Consider the following 15,003-nt stretch of genomic DNA (forward strand, 5'->3'; position numbering starts at 1 on the left):
GGCTGCACAATGAACGCCCAAAGTCATCTACAGGCATCTAAGCAGCTTGCTCTTGCTTATCAAACATTGCCAGGCTCAACACTGGGGCAAGGAGTGCCTCCAAGGGCTCCCCGAAATCCCCCTGCAAATTCCACCAGGCTCAACCCGGGCTGGGGACACCCAGTGCTGGGGCAGCCCTGCAAGCAGCCCAGCACATCATCCTGCCTCTGGCCTCGCCAAGAGCTTTTGAACCCCCAGTGAAAGGCCAAGGAGAATGGAGGGGGAAGGTCCTCACCCACCACCCCCAGCCCCACGTGCAAACTGCAGTCCAGGGCCTGGCATAGAGGCAGGGGGTGGGGAGCAGTTGATGTCCGGGGAAAGCTGAGGCAGCTTTTGAGGCCCTAAATAATAAAGTGCATTGCTGGCCCCCGTCTGACCTGCTCCATGCCTCAGCCCGTGGTGCCGCCTGGGCTGGAGGGGCTCTGCCCAGCAGCGAGGAGCAGCAGGAGCAGGGTCCTGCTACCCCCATGGCTTTGGCTTTGAAGCCCTACGTGGTCCTTTCCAAAGCAAGATGACCCTTCCTCACAGCACATCCCAGTGCCACCCAAGGAGGAAAAGGGAGAAATCTCCAGCGCATGGCACAGACAAGCAACAGGGGCTGTATTCCTGAAGGAAAAACATGTTCAAGTCATCTGGACACAGCCTGTCCCTCGCCCCCTGCCCCAAGCCCCGTGGTGATCCCAAGGCAATAAATACACCCCTGCCCACTGCAGACAGCAGCTCCGGGCCCACCACCACCCAATGCGTCACAGCTCAGTCTTCACCTTGTGCATCAAGTCCTTCTGGTCTATCTTCTCCAGGTCCTGGTACCAGCGGTTGTACGCTAGGAGGGCCACATTTTTGGCCGCCACGGCAATCATCTCCATGGAGCTGGCCACCCACTCCACGCCGCTGAGGTAGAAGAGGTTTTCATGGAGCACGATGGGCGGCAGCGACTTGGCCGAGTCGTAGCGGGGGTGTGACTGCCACTCCGTCACCTGCACCGAGTAGTAGGACCTGAAGAGGGTCTTCAGCTGCTGCTTGTCCAGCGGCTGCTCGGAAAGGACCCTCCACACCGCCGCCTCCTGGGGCTGCTTGCGACGGAACGCTGCTGAGATGTTGACAGGACAGATGTTGTCCATGGCGTTGAAGAAGAGGGCGGGAGTGTCGGTGGTGAGGATGCTGGCGAAGGGGAAGAGCTTGGGGTCAGGGAAGCCAAAGTAGGAGGAGTTGAGGTAGCCGTGCACCACGGAGGTGACGGAGGGCTGGAAGGTGCCAGGGAAGTTGTCAATGGGCGGCTCAAAGTTCTGGAAGCTGAAGTTGCTCCTGCTGGGGTGTAGGGCAGTGCTCACCACCACCATGTCGTAGAACGCCGAGCCCTGGCCTTCGCTGCTCGTGTAGTGCACCTGGTACAGGGCTCTCCCCTCTGAAGAGAGATGGCAGATAGTGGCTATAGCACTGGTCCCAGGCTGTATGGTCCCCGCTTTTTTTTAGCACTGCCTCCAGCCCCTGGTTTTCCAGTGCTGGACCATAGAATCTGGTGGCTCTGGATGAGTTGCTAATGCTTTAGGGCAACAGAAAGAGCATTTTATGGAGCCTGCGAGAGAAAGCTTCTAGAGAAGTTCATGCTGGTGAGAAAAGGAGGAGAGGGTCAAAGCTGCCCTTCACAAAGCACAGCTGTCCGACCTTTTGCTGTGCTGGAGCACGGATAGTGCCAGTGGGAACCTGGCCCAAAGAAGGGACCTAAGGGACACGAAGGTCTGCAGGGCAGGGCCAAGCCTCTCAGACAGACAAACAGCCTCTCAGAAAGACTAAGAGCCTCCCAGAGCCCCCAGTATCCCCACAGCCACCACCACCCGCCTGACAGAATCACAAAACCGTTATGGTTGGAAAAGAGCTAAGATCATCAGGTCCAACCATCAACCCATCCCCAGCAAGCCCTCTCTCTCCAGGTGCAGACCCACAACCCCAACGCCAGCAGCACCCATGGGTGCACAGGGCCAGAGCAAAACCCGCGGTCGGGCTCACCCGAGCTGTGCAGAGAGACACCCGTCACCCTGCCGTGGATGACGTTGGCTTTGGTCAGCTTCAGCAGGCCCGAGCACACCAATTTGTTGCCTCCTTCCACCGCCCACGTGCTGCCCTGGGCCCCCGCCAGCGACATGGCTCCTGGGGAGAGGAAGGGGAAGGCGCTCAAGGCCCCGCTCGGGGAGGAACCCCGGGGAGGACGCTCACAAGAGGGCAACGGATCCTCACCCGCGAAGGCGGGCACCAGCACCGACTGGCCATAGCTGGAGCGCAGCACGGCTGCAATGACGTCATCCACGAAGCGCTGCGTGACGCCCACCTCCAGCAGAGCCTCGGCCACCGAGCGCTGCGTCATGTTGACGAAGGCCTCACCCCCCAGCGAGCGCAGCAGCTCCTCCAGGCTGGAGAAGGCGTAGCCGTGCGCCTGGTACTTGTAGATCCTGGGGGGGGGGGATGGCAGCACAGGGTGAGGCCCCGGCGCCGGGGAGAATCCCCCTCCCCACCCAGCCACGGCCCTACCTCATGAACTTCTCCATCACCTCCTCCACCCACATCTGCAGGCGCAGGAAGCTGATCCCGTAGTGCCACCAGAGCCGGAAGAGGTTCAGCAGGTACCAGTCGGTCTCCTCCAGCACAAAGTGCTCCCCGCTGAACACGGCGCTCTTCCCCGGCACCTCGCGGCGCTGCCTGAGCCCTGCGGGGAGCAGAGGGGCCCACCGGGCGGGTGGTGGGGTTCGGGTAACGGGGCGAGCGAGCTCCCGCCGCACCGGGCAGCGTGAGAGCCCACGCGCTCGGGCATCCCACGGGGCGGCGCCGCCTCCGGACGGGACGAAGCGGCGGCGTTCTGAGGTCCGCCCGGAGCCCCACGGTGCGGTCACGGCGGCCTTGGGGCGCTGGGACACCTGGCGCCCATCGTGCCGAGGTACCGCCGCGTCCCGCCGATCACACGGCACTCACCCAGCGTCTTGACGAAGTCCTGCACGTGCAGGCTGAGCGCGTGGATGGACGCGGCCCGGCTCTCGTACTGCTGCTTGTTGACGGTGACTGTGGCCAGCCGGCCGCCCACACCGCCCTGCTCGTACACGTCCAGCTGCACCTGCGGCCCGAAGTGCTGCTGCAAGAAGTAGGCGACGGCCGAGCCGCCCAGCCCGGCGCCCACCACGGCTGCGGGCAGAGAGGGGCGGCGGTTGGCGGCGCACCCGAGGCACGGTGCCGCAGCCCTGCCGGGCTCCGGGCTCCCCGCCCGGCTCCCCCCGACCCGACCCGACCCGACCCGAGCCTACCGACGCTGCGAGGCGGGGCGCGGGCGGCCACGGGGACGGCCAGCAGGGCGGCCAGGGCCGGCAGCAGCAGCGCGGCGCGCGGCGGGGCCATGGCGCGGGCGGCGTGGGAAGCGGCGGGGCTCGGCGGCACCGCCCCTCGCGGCAGGCACGGCCCCGAGCCCCCGGCTGCGAGCACGGCACGGCACGGCGCGGCCCCGCCGCCTGCTGCCCTGCGCTGCGGAGCGGAGCGCGCGTCAGGGCACGGGGCGGTGCGCCGCGTTCCGTTCCGGGGGAGGAGGCGGGAAGACCGCGCGGCGTCGGAGCCCCGGGCAGGGCACGCCGCTGCTTGTAGCCCTGCCGGCCCGGGCTGAACGGGCTGCCGTGTCTGCGTGCTGACCGCGAGCGGAACGCCTGCGTTTGCTCACGCTGCAGACGGGGGTGGTTGCGGTTTGCAAACTCCCGACTCTCGCCGTTGCTGCGGAGAAAACCAGAAGAGCCAGTGGTGACTGACACGGCAGCAGCTAGCAGCATTTCTTGGTTAGTGAATGCGCGGAGCGATGCCATCGCAGCTGTTTCCAGGCCAGGTGGAAGAGCCTGATCGCCAGGGGATGGTGCTGCCAGCGGCTCAGCACAAAAATGCAGCTCTTCCCCCGGGACGGCCGGCTCTTTGCAGAGTTGTTTCTTTTTTTCCCTAGGGAGAAGCACACGCGGCACGGCCAGGCCTGCTGATATTAGCACCTTCAGGGCTAAGGCAGAGCCTGGAATGGATAACAAGACATCGGTGCAGAGGGGGCGGGAAGGGAGAATGATGCCTGCTGCAATCACGGCCGTATCAGAAAGGCTGATATTCTCCCCAGCACGTCCTTGAAAGAATAAAGCACTTGGGGATGGCATGAGACCTGGAACAGTCCTGTAAGCACAGCGTGTTGCTACTGCACATCTCACATACAGGGAAATACACAACGAAACGAAGCAGTGGGGGAACAGAATGACAGAGATGACACAAGACAACATATTTCAACTGCTAAGAGCTGTGCAGGATGAAGCACCTGAGGCAGGCAGAGCGTGATTCCTGCCCAGCTGTCTGTGGCAGGAGTTGCCAGGAGCAGCAGGCACACAAACCCCTGGCAGCTCACTGGTGGAGGGAGGATGACCTCCAGGCTCACTTCTGAGTCCACCCAACAGATTGTTTGTAAGATGTCAAAATAGATCAGTAAATAAATAGAGGTGGAGTGTAGTCCTTGCTTTAGGTAACCAGCTGTAGAACAGCCCTTTCAATCCACAGCACCACTTGCAATGAGTGGGAAAAGAAAGGAAAAAGCAGCAATTGCAATTCTTTTTTTTTATTAGCAAACGGACAGTATCTGGACATGTAAAGAAAATCAGCCCTTTCCAACATTAACTCAAATGTTGTTGTCAATTACTTGCACTGGTCCCACGCTCGAGTCTTCCTCTTCCATATAGCCAGAACCGCTGGGTAAGCACAGCACAGAAACACAACGTACAGTATATATATAGGTTTCTCACCAACCAAAATGGACTTACAGTTTCTGAAGATTAGCAACACTCTGTTCATTTGACTTTGCAAGTAATACCAAAACATCTCATGTTTTAAAATAAAAAAACAAACACCACAATATTCACAATATAAAACTTAAATACAGTTTTCAAAAGTGAGAGGACTTCTTGCAGCCATTGATTTATCACAGCTGTTCTCTTCCAGCAGCAGCTCTGCTGGGGAAGAGCTGAGAATTTAAGGTCCACAAAGCGACATTCACATTCTGCACAGCTCCTGCTCAGAGCCAACATGGTGGAAGCACTGCTGCAGCCCCGGCCAGGAGCCAGCAATGCTCAGTGCAGGGCTGCCCAGCCTCCCACGGGCAGCTGCAGCTCCACGCCTCACCAGCACACTATGGGTTACCTGCTCTGCACTCCCAGCTCAGTTGATGGCTGGGTGAGCAAGTGGAAACCAGCACGAGGTACAGAGGCACGCAGCGCTCGCCCTCCTCTGCTATTCCATCCCTTCTAACTACCTCAAAAAATGGTGTGCATAAAGTGACAGCAGGGAAGAAGCTCACGGGTCAGACTCTTTGGTGTCACTTTGCAGAGCACCCAAGGGGGACGCATCCCACCGCGCTGTGTGTGAGCTCTGCACAAACAGGGAAGCTACACAGAGGACAACTGCACTCCACCCTTAGGCAATCTCATCCGCAATAAGAGATCATTAAGTGTGCTTGAAAGGCAAGGGAATCCAATTCTGCCTAGGAAATGTAAATTCCGTGATGGAATCCAGGTTTGGTTCTTTCATTCCCCTTTCGCAATTCAAAGCCAGCAGGAAATCAGGACAAACAACAACAGTCTTTGGTAACTTCTGCAAGAGCCACTAAGCACTACTTATATCTTGCAATAACCATCATAAGGCCTAATTAGATCTACAGAAGTTTCACAGATTTACAAAACTGGGGCACAAACTGGGAAAATAGCTTGGGAGGGGTTCAGAAACACTGCACAGGAACCTGAGCGCTCGGATTCCTGCTCCAGCCACACAGCAATGCCTCAGTGCATTCAAATACACCAGTTAACCGATAACCTTCTACTGCAGACACACAGGCAGTGACTGGAGTGCATTTTAGGGTACATCTTTAAGGCAAAAAAGGGTGAATACTAACTGAAGTGACAGGCAGGCCTACCAAACAATCCAAGGGAGCACCAAGCAGACGTAGCATACTTTCACAGTCAGGCTGCACAGTGGGTCAGTTTAAAGGTGCTTTGGATCCCATCACTTTTGGCCACCTGCTACTTTAAGTATGGCTCAGCTAAGTTGCAGCCTTTCTATGAGAGAAAACAACCTCTTACATAAAATGCCTGCATTTCTGTTCAGTTCCTTATAAATAATCTTTCACATCACACATTCATTTCCACAGCTGGCTCTTCCCCTGCTGTTTGCAAATGGCTCAGCTGATCTACCAGGGCGTAAAGAGGCAGAGGAGAACCAAGCTGCTCCTGCTGAACATACAGCTTCTGCAGAAGAGGCTGCAGGCAGTCACGAGGCAGAACAAGACTCGTATTGACACCTCGCAAATTTCACCTGTTTTGTGTCCTGGTTAACAGCATAATCTGGCCACTCAGTTGGCATGTCCAATGAGCAACACAACAATCCTTTGTAACTCTAACATTTCCAGCAGTGCCATAAGACACGAGCACTGAATAGAGCTTCTTCCTAAGTGATGTGCTGCTGCCATGAAGCACTGTCCCAGGGCTGAAAGCTCGAGTGGCTCTCTGCACACCTAACCACACAGAGGCACAAAACTGCTCCGGGTCGCCCACATACAGCAGTCACCAAAGCAGCCTGTGTGAAGCATACCACAACAAGCACCTCCCTAAAAATTCTATGATGACAAGCCATTAGCTGTGTATGTTCTGTATAGTCCCCCCATGCGAAATAATGCTGATAGAAGCTAACTGGAGGCTGCTTTACCTTGAAGCCCGTCATAAAAGGACTACAAAACCAAAGCCTGCAAAGGAATGGGAGAAGAATGAGCTTTCTTCTAAACCAGTGATGGCACCCACCACAGTAAAGAGCTTTCGCAACCAGACCTCAAGTAACTGCCAGACCATAGATCCAATTCCAAAAAGTAAAAAGGCAGGAATTAATGAATTTGTAAGAAATAATCTGAAAACCACCATGCCTGGGGGTTTTATATAGTGCGAACCACAGTCTGGCTTATCTAATTCTTTTGTCACTACACTGCTTACTGCTCTCTCAGGGGTTAAATTCTGATCTTAATGGGTGACTGCACCCTTTCAGCTGAGATAAATGGACTCCCTGGCAAAAGGACCTCTGGGAAATACATATGCCATACTGTGACAACAACATGCCTTCAACTAGGAGGATGGCTTGAGGTCAGCTTTCAGTTCCCCTGCCTTCTGCTTCTCGTCCTTTCTTCCTTCCTTTCTTGTCACCGCTTCTAAAACTGTTTCAAGGACACTTGAGACTTTTGTAGAAAAGATTTTCTTCTCCTTGTGTCAAAAAAAATAAAACCAAACGGTTTCACATTTACTATGAGTACACAAGGGTGGAATCTGAATGTCAACTGCAAGTTAGTGCTATCTGAGTACCATTATTGGAGAGCCTGAGAAAATAAAGCAGTCCAGATTTCCTACTTAAGGGCACATCTCCATCTCGCCAGCAGCTGCAACAAAAAACATATCGTTTATCATGCTTGAAAGATGCACAAATACCCACCAGGGAAGAGAGATTACTCTCCTCCAGAATACACTTTTTTGGTTGGAGAAAGAGAGATCTGAGAGGAGTTTCCTGGCTCTACCAAGAACCATCACTCCCTGTGTTACCTCTAGGAACAAGGAGGCAAGTTGAAATTTTACCTAGAAAACAAATATTAACGCATTGACACAACACCTGAATTCTCTTTACAGCCTCAACCTGTTCAACTATAGCATGACAGGTTTCATTAATTCAGGATTATTTTCCTGAAATGACATTAAAAAAATGGCCCTAAATGTCACCCCAAGCAATCATATTGACTCCCACCGAAGGGGCCTGGAGACAAGGGAAGATACCCAAATCAGCCTGATAATAATACTCAGCCCTTTGAGCTTTTCCTCTTCTGAGTGCTCTGCAAAGAAAAAGCCCCACCACATCCCTGTGAGGTAGGTCAATAAGTATTATTATATTCCCTCAATACAGAAACACAACTGAAGCAGAGGAGTTAGTTGCCTGAAGGCCACTGCTGGAATCTGTCTCAGAGATGCAGCTGAGAGACAAGAAGCCCTAAATCTCAGAGAATTTCTGTTTCTTTCTCCTTTCTCTTTCCCCTTCCCTATCCAAGTTCTAACGGAGAAATGAGCATCAGAGAACGGGCTGTAAGGCCACATTTCTGACAAATAGCTGATCTCCTACTACTACTCCAATACTCCAAAAAAGATCATTAAATACACAAGTACCTTATAATTAACGGCAAAACGACTGCACGCATTATGAAGAAGCCAACGCACAATACCAATCTAGCTTAATAAATAAGGAAAGACATGCAGCTGCAGCTGTCACGAGCGCTGAGAGGTCCTCAGCCCAGCCAGGTGCCAGGTGCCAGGTGCCAGGGGGCAAGCCCACGTTCACTCCTGGGACTCCACTGCCACGCCAACAAGCGCGTGTCTGATCGTGCGGCCGTGCAGTTTGTAGCCATCCTGAGTCACCAGCGCTATCGTGCCCGGCTGCATCCCCTCGGCTGGGACGTGGCACACTATTTCGTGGTCGTACGGATCGTATTTGTCGCCAACAGGGCTCATCTTCTGAAGGCCATGTTTGGCAAACACACTTTGCAATTTGGCCTCTAGCAGAGAGAGGCCCTCGTAGATTTTCTGTAGGGTTGGATTTGGATTAGTAGGCTCTGCTTCTCCTGCAGCACTCTCAGCAGTCTTCTCCAAGATATCTGCTACCTCCACAAGGTCCCTGCAGAAACTCTGGATCCCTACAGAACAAAGAAATAAGAAAATAATGAAGGGCAACATATAGAACGTACAGAGCTACAGTGCCAATGCCAGGCAAAAAGTCATGGTCTGGAAGCCACGTGTCCATGCATACAGGGAACAAACATGGGGGAGGGAAGTGAGTACAATATGGGATCATTCATTTGTACATCCACAGTTTTATTCATAAGGTAAAACCGCTGTGGAAGGACTGGATAATATAGTTGGTCATGAAAAAAACCACAGCATTTTTCATCAGAAAAACCACCCATGTGGGAAGTAGATAATACACATTTACAGAATATTGTATCACACAGTGCAGAAATTTCAGGAAAACCAGTTTCTCCTCACACTGATGCCCTTACTGGAAAGATACATCAGGAAAACAGACAAGAGAAACAACAGTTCAGTGCTGCTCGTGCTTGTAGATACGTGTTTAAACATGTACAGAATGATAAAAGTGTGAAGGAGGGGCAACAAAAAGCAGACCATCCACCAACCCATCTCCTTTCACACCAGGGTCTACTTCCTACTTTAAATGCTCTACAGATGCCCTGTGCTCCTATTTCATGAGTAACTTTAATAAATTCCCCCCCCCCCAAATCTAAAGCACACTGCATACAGGAAGCTAAAACTCAAAACAAGCAAACAAACAAAAAAACCTCACAAATAATGCTGATTTTCCCAGAACTCAACAGCCATTTTGTAGCACAATGGGAACAGATGTAGCTCTAATTTGAAAGCCATTAAAATTAACTAACAAAAAAGCTTTACATGTGCTATGGAAAACAAGAGTTTCTCACTCTCGGAGCTGGCAGAGAGCAGTGACTACACAGCAGTTTTCCCCCTACACCTGCCTCCGTCCCCAGCCTGCAATCCAACTCACTCCACTGACGCTAAAATGTTTATTGGAGAAATTTTAAAGACCATCTGATAGCAACCACCCCCCTTTGTCCCAGACAGGATGCACCTCCTAAAAGCCAGAGCAGAGGAGAAGAGACTGTTAATATAATAAAGGAGACCACAGCTTGATGAAAACCCACAAAACAACATCCTGCGAGTCACTTCTCAGCACGCAGAAGAACCTGCAATTTCCATGAAGTGAGCAGAACTACCTTCAACAGCACCAGGCCTGTTGTATTTAGAAAAGTCCATAAAACCATGAAATAACACAGCTGGGCACAGCGAGGAGTAACACCCAGACACCAGCAGACCAGGCCAAACATCATGCCGCACTTTGCAATGAACAAGAGCAGGACAGAGGGGAGAGAAAAGCCGCCGATCAGCATTTTGTGCTCAGGCAGGCTCCTGCAGCAAACACAGCTCTGTGTCACTGTGCTCACCAAAGAGCTTGGCATCTTCCACAAACTTCTGCGTTCTCCTCCGGACATTCTCAGAATCTGCCAAAGCTTTCCGGTACCGTTCCTGTAACAGCAAAAGGAGACAGTGACATAAAACTGATTTTTCTGACACAACTGCAATCCTTTAGATACCACTGAAAAAGAAGCCATTACACACCAGAAGGTTTGCACTGGGCTCCAGCATTTTCATTAGAACATGCAAAGCCAATCCCTCTCCTACTGATTAATCAGCACAACTGCAACCCCCTCAAAAGGCCCAAGGCCAGGAGCACTGAGTGCTCAGCACATTGTCAGGCTGCTGCTTTCTGCATGACTCACTGCGCACGTTGAGATGCTCCTTTCTCCAGCAGGCAGGTCTTAGCAACAGATCTGTAACAAGCTAATTTGTCACTTGCTGAAGTTGTACTCTGGACAGTTATCCCCAGAACTGCCCTGTGCTGCAGTATTTATTCCTCTCACCAGCCACCAAAGCTGACTTCTCAGACAACACTGACCCAGGACGTTACAATCTGTGACAAAGCTACTGACATTCCCTCTGTACAATGCTGTGAAAGAATGTGACCACAGCCCACCTCTGACATACAGTTTTGCCTGCTGAGATCCAGCTGTCAGTGGCCTGCTCCCAGGAACTACTGACACCTGGTGTTTGCAGGGAAGGCAAAGCTGCTCTGAATGCTGTCACAACACAGTGCTACTGTGTGCAGGTTATGGCTCTTATAGAACAAGATAAGGCTGAAAGTGAAAGTCAAGGGGCCCAAATGAAAGTCAGCAACGCCACCAGCTGCAAACTCACAGTTAAGTCTCGAACTTGCTCTTCCAATTTGATGGCTTTGTGCTCTAAGGCACAGTCAGAAAGGGGATGCTTCGGCTCATCACGAGGATCTTCCGGCCCACACTCATCTCCTGTACTTCTTTGCTGAGCTGCAGTGCTGAAAACACACAGGGACTCCCTGAAATGCAAACTAGTGACAAGAAAGGGAAAGTTAAGTTCCAACACAGTCAAAAGAAAGAATTTCAGTTTAGCATCGTTACTAAAAGCAGGCACACAGGATTCTGGGCAACATTTTAGCTCTTTTCAAAGGAAACAGGCAGCTAGCACAGAGAACAGACAACTATTTCGAAGAAATCGTTTTAGATTCATGTCACTCTATGCCACCTCCCTGACATACCTTGAAAAGAGTCAGATTTTGACAGAAGAACAATCTATTAGTTGCGCTGTTACTAACCTCCCACTACAGGTGGTCAGTACCAGAAAGTAAACTTCCAAATTATTTCTGCAAGCTGTTCTTGAAAAGGAGGCAGGCATTAGAGATGTTTTAACAAACATGTGAAAGAAAAAAGACTGGGTAAGGATGGGTCCATGGCCCTCACTCCAGGGAGTCTCTTCTCTGTAGAATGAAGACTCATGGAGTTAAACCAGCCAAAACCAAACCCAACAGGAGTGCTTTCTGTCCAGTGTGCTCAAAAAACCTTGCTGGGCCATCAGATGAGCGCAAGTGCCAGGACAAAAGAGAAGACATTCTGCAAGGTCTGGAGAGATGTGGGAAGAGATGTGGGGAAGGGCAGAGGCGTCCCCTTTGGGTGCCTCAGACTGCTTTACCTGTGTGACCAAAGCACACTTTAAGAGATATACCTACCCAAAGACCACCAAGCACCTCCTACCACTCCCTTGGCAGCTGAGGTGTGCCCTCATTTTATCTTGAATGAAGGGTTGTTAGATCTCCCACAGCACTAATGACAAACTGAAGATATCTGCACCTACAGTTTTTATGGGTGGGCACATAAAACACAATCTGGGCACCAAGCAGCTCCTATTCCTATTATGCACCAAACGCAGACCTGAGTGTTTCTGCTCAGTGCGTTTGCTCTGGTGTAGAACATTCCTGGCACAGATCATTAAGGAACCAGGCAAGGGCTTGTCAAGGTGTGCTTTCCAATCAGCTGCCATTCTGGGTTCCCACAACGCCAAAGAAGAGAGATCCCAACGCCCAGCAGAGGCTGCACAGAGACCTGTTTGGGGTGCAGCACCCCACCTCGAGTGATGCCTGTCCCACCCGTTTTGCTGCCTGGTTAACAAAGTCACAGAAAGAGGATTTGGCCAGGAGTGAGGGAAGAGAAGTAACGCATTTGCCATGCCTTCAAAATCCATGAATGAACCTTTAATAACCAGAAAGCTTTATTTGTGGGGAAAAGCATGGCTGTGGTAAGCACTAACTCAAGCCCTGTCCTTCATCTTCTTGTATTTCATTTGGAGAGCTGCAGAATGGGAGGTCAGCCCTGCTGCAGATGAGTCAAGGAAGCTGAGTTCAGCTAAGAAAGCAGCGTTGCTAAGCACCTCACAGGTTAGATACCTTCAGCTTAAAAAAAACAACACAATACAAACAAGTTAACTCTTTTGCATTCAAGAAGTGAAGCTGACTGAGTCAATTCCACATGCAGGTGATTCACAGCACACAGACGGGTGTGTTCCAGTGCGTAGGAGAGGGCCATGAGCGAGCTGTGTCTGCACTCCGGGGCCCTGCCTACGTGAAGCAGAGAGCTGCCGGCATGGAGCGCTGTCTCCAGCCAGTGAAACCAAGCTGCAGAGCACTAATGAGCAGCGCAACGCCCCGGGTGCCATGGGCTGTTCAGACAAGCCTGCCTCAAAAGTTGGAGGCAAGAAAAAAGAACCGCAGGCTGACTCCAAAGGGAAACTTGAGGAGTGTGAAGCAGAACTGAAAACGCCGCTCAATTTACTTCTTCCTTGAGGATGAAAGAAGCACCACTACAAAGGACGAGTGCTATTTACAGCCTGTCCTCTATCTCCTGAACACAGTCCTGGTCACAGCTGCCCTAAAAATAGGTGGAATCCCACAGGAGGAAGCTGACACATCCTGAGGTGACAGACGTGGGGAAGTCCCAGTGGGTGTGAAAGGACCATAGCACGATGCCGGCGCTTCAGAAAGATTTACAGACTGATGTCAGAGGGCATGCAGATAGATGGAGGGGAGATGCTGACCACAGCTACGCAGCCAAAGTCAGCTGTCCTTAAAGATCAGAATTCTCTCGATGGACACAGGCCTGCATTCAGAAGGCGTGCTGCAGGTGCACGGCAGCTGTCACACCTACAAGGCGAGTGGGAGGCGGCAGGGCTGCACGGTTAGGCAGTGCTTCCATTAAGGCATGGCTTTATTAGTTTGTGCAGCTTCCAGTTCTTTCCAGAGAAAAGAAAGAAAAACGCACAAAAAAACCGCACCGACACCAGAATAAAGGACCATCCATTTTGTTCGCTTTCCTTTCCAGCTGCCTGCCTTTTATTGAAATTCACTGCTCTTCTATAACTCAGGCCCACAGCACCCCAACCACGCCTGCCGGCACAACGGGACACGACGGCCGTCCCCGACCCGGGCACCGCGGCACAGCCGCGCTAAGCGACCGGAATCCTGCGTCACGCACACGGCGCTTCGCTCCCCGCGCACAGAACGGCGGCGGCCCGGCAGCGGGCACGGGGAGCCGCCCCGCAGGAAGGGCCGGTCGGCACGGCACGGCACAGCGCAGCTCCGCGGGGCGGCCCGGCTCACCCAGCAGGACGGGACGGGACGGGACGGGACAGGGACAGGGACAGGGACAGGCCCGGGCCCGCCGCGCCGAGCCCAGCCCCGCTCCGCCGCCACGTCCCGTCCGGTCCCGCTCCGCTCCCCGCCGCCCGCCCGCCCGCGGCCGCAGTGGCCCCGCGCCCACGCACCTGCCCTGCCGCGCCGCGCCGACGGACAGCCGAGCCGCGGCCCGCAGCGAGCGGCCGGCCATGCTCCCCGGGCCGCCTGCCGCCCCGCCGCGACTACAGCTCCCGGCGCGCACCGCGCCGCCCCGCCCCGCCCCCTGCGGGTGGTGCCGCCGTGCCGCGGGCTGCGCTGCGCCCCGAGCGCGGGTCCTGCGCCGCGGCGAGCCGGAGGAAGCTCCGGTCCCGCAGTCCTGAGCCCGCGGTGCGCTGCGCGGGGATCCGTCCCGCTGCTCCCGCAGCCGCTGTGTGCGGGGCCCCAGGCCACTCTGGCCTTCCGTTGCAAGCAAGAGGAACGACATCAGTCCGCTCCCTGCAGCCAGGGGAGGGCTTTGCCAGTGCCAGTGGTTTTATTACGAGCTGCTGACCGAGTTAAAAGGGCACCAAGCTGCAGAGGGTAACTGTCGGCAGTGAGCACAAAGCGGCCGTGGGTGCTCCGTTGTCCCTGGCACACCGGCCTGGGCCTTCCCTTTTCGTTCCTCTCCCTGTTTCTACCTGTGCTGAATTACCTTCCCTCATTCCTCCTTTCTGTTCCAGTCCTCTCACTTGAAAGCACTTTTTATTTTTTTATTTTCAAACTTCCCCTTGCTCCACATTGACGACGTGCTTTGGCAAACTGTGTCCCAGGCCCTTCTGCTCCCCTGAAAGCAGCACGGGGTTGGGGAGTCAGGCTGTCTCCAGCCTCAGCTCTTACAGCCTAGTGTGCTGCTCAGTAAGGTCAGAAGATGCCTGCTGTTAATTTGCTGATGCTTGAGCTTTGTTCCCAAAGGAAGCAAGTGTGCCTGAAGGACAAGGAGGAGGCACTCAGTGAGGACATGCAGCTGACACACAGTGAGCCAGAGGCACAAAGAACCCTGAGATGAGACCCCATGGAGCTGAGAGCGGTGAGAAGGGTGAACTATGGGCATGTCCAAGGGATCAGGTCCTGAGCTTATAAACCCCAGTGTCCAGGCAGCCACGAATCCCCAAAGAATCCAGTCACTTTGGAAAACATTAGCCAGGCCTCTGGTGTCCCTGGGGTAGAACATGGATCTCGATAAAGCAGAGCATCCGATGGCTGCATCAGTCCCACACACTGTGTCACACAGGT

The 15,003-nt window shown here is 53.6% G+C and overlaps 2 protein-coding genes across 2 annotated transcripts; both read right to left on the reverse strand.

The window, feature by feature from the left end:
* Positions 1-785: 785 nt before the first annotated feature.
* Positions 786-3,420, reverse strand: PCYOX1L (prenylcysteine oxidase 1 like; the record flags this gene model as incomplete). The annotated part of the gene is made up of 6 exons (XM_079542302.1): positions 786-1,444; positions 2,047-2,187; positions 2,275-2,486; positions 2,566-2,740; positions 3,004-3,210; positions 3,330-3,420. The coding sequence occupies 6 exons, from the start codon at positions 3,418-3,420 to the stop codon at positions 786-788; spliced, it is 1,485 nt and encodes a 494-aa protein (XP_079398428.1).
* A 5,021-nt stretch (positions 3,421-8,441) lies between these two features.
* GRPEL2 (GrpE like 2, mitochondrial) lies at positions 8,442-13,942 on the reverse strand (the record flags this gene model as incomplete). Its single annotated transcript, XM_079542288.1, has 4 exons — positions 8,442-8,797; positions 10,139-10,220; positions 10,950-11,118; positions 13,881-13,942. The coding sequence occupies 4 exons, from the start codon at positions 13,940-13,942 to the stop codon at positions 8,442-8,444; spliced, it is 669 nt and encodes a 222-aa protein (XP_079398414.1).
* Positions 13,943-15,003: the final 1,061 nt, after the last annotated feature.

The sequence above is a fragment of the Tetrao urogallus genome, assembly GCF_951394365.1.
Source record: "Tetrao urogallus genome assembly, chromosome: 14".
NCBI classification, from domain to species: Eukaryota; Metazoa; Chordata; class Aves; order Galliformes; family Phasianidae; genus Tetrao; species Tetrao urogallus.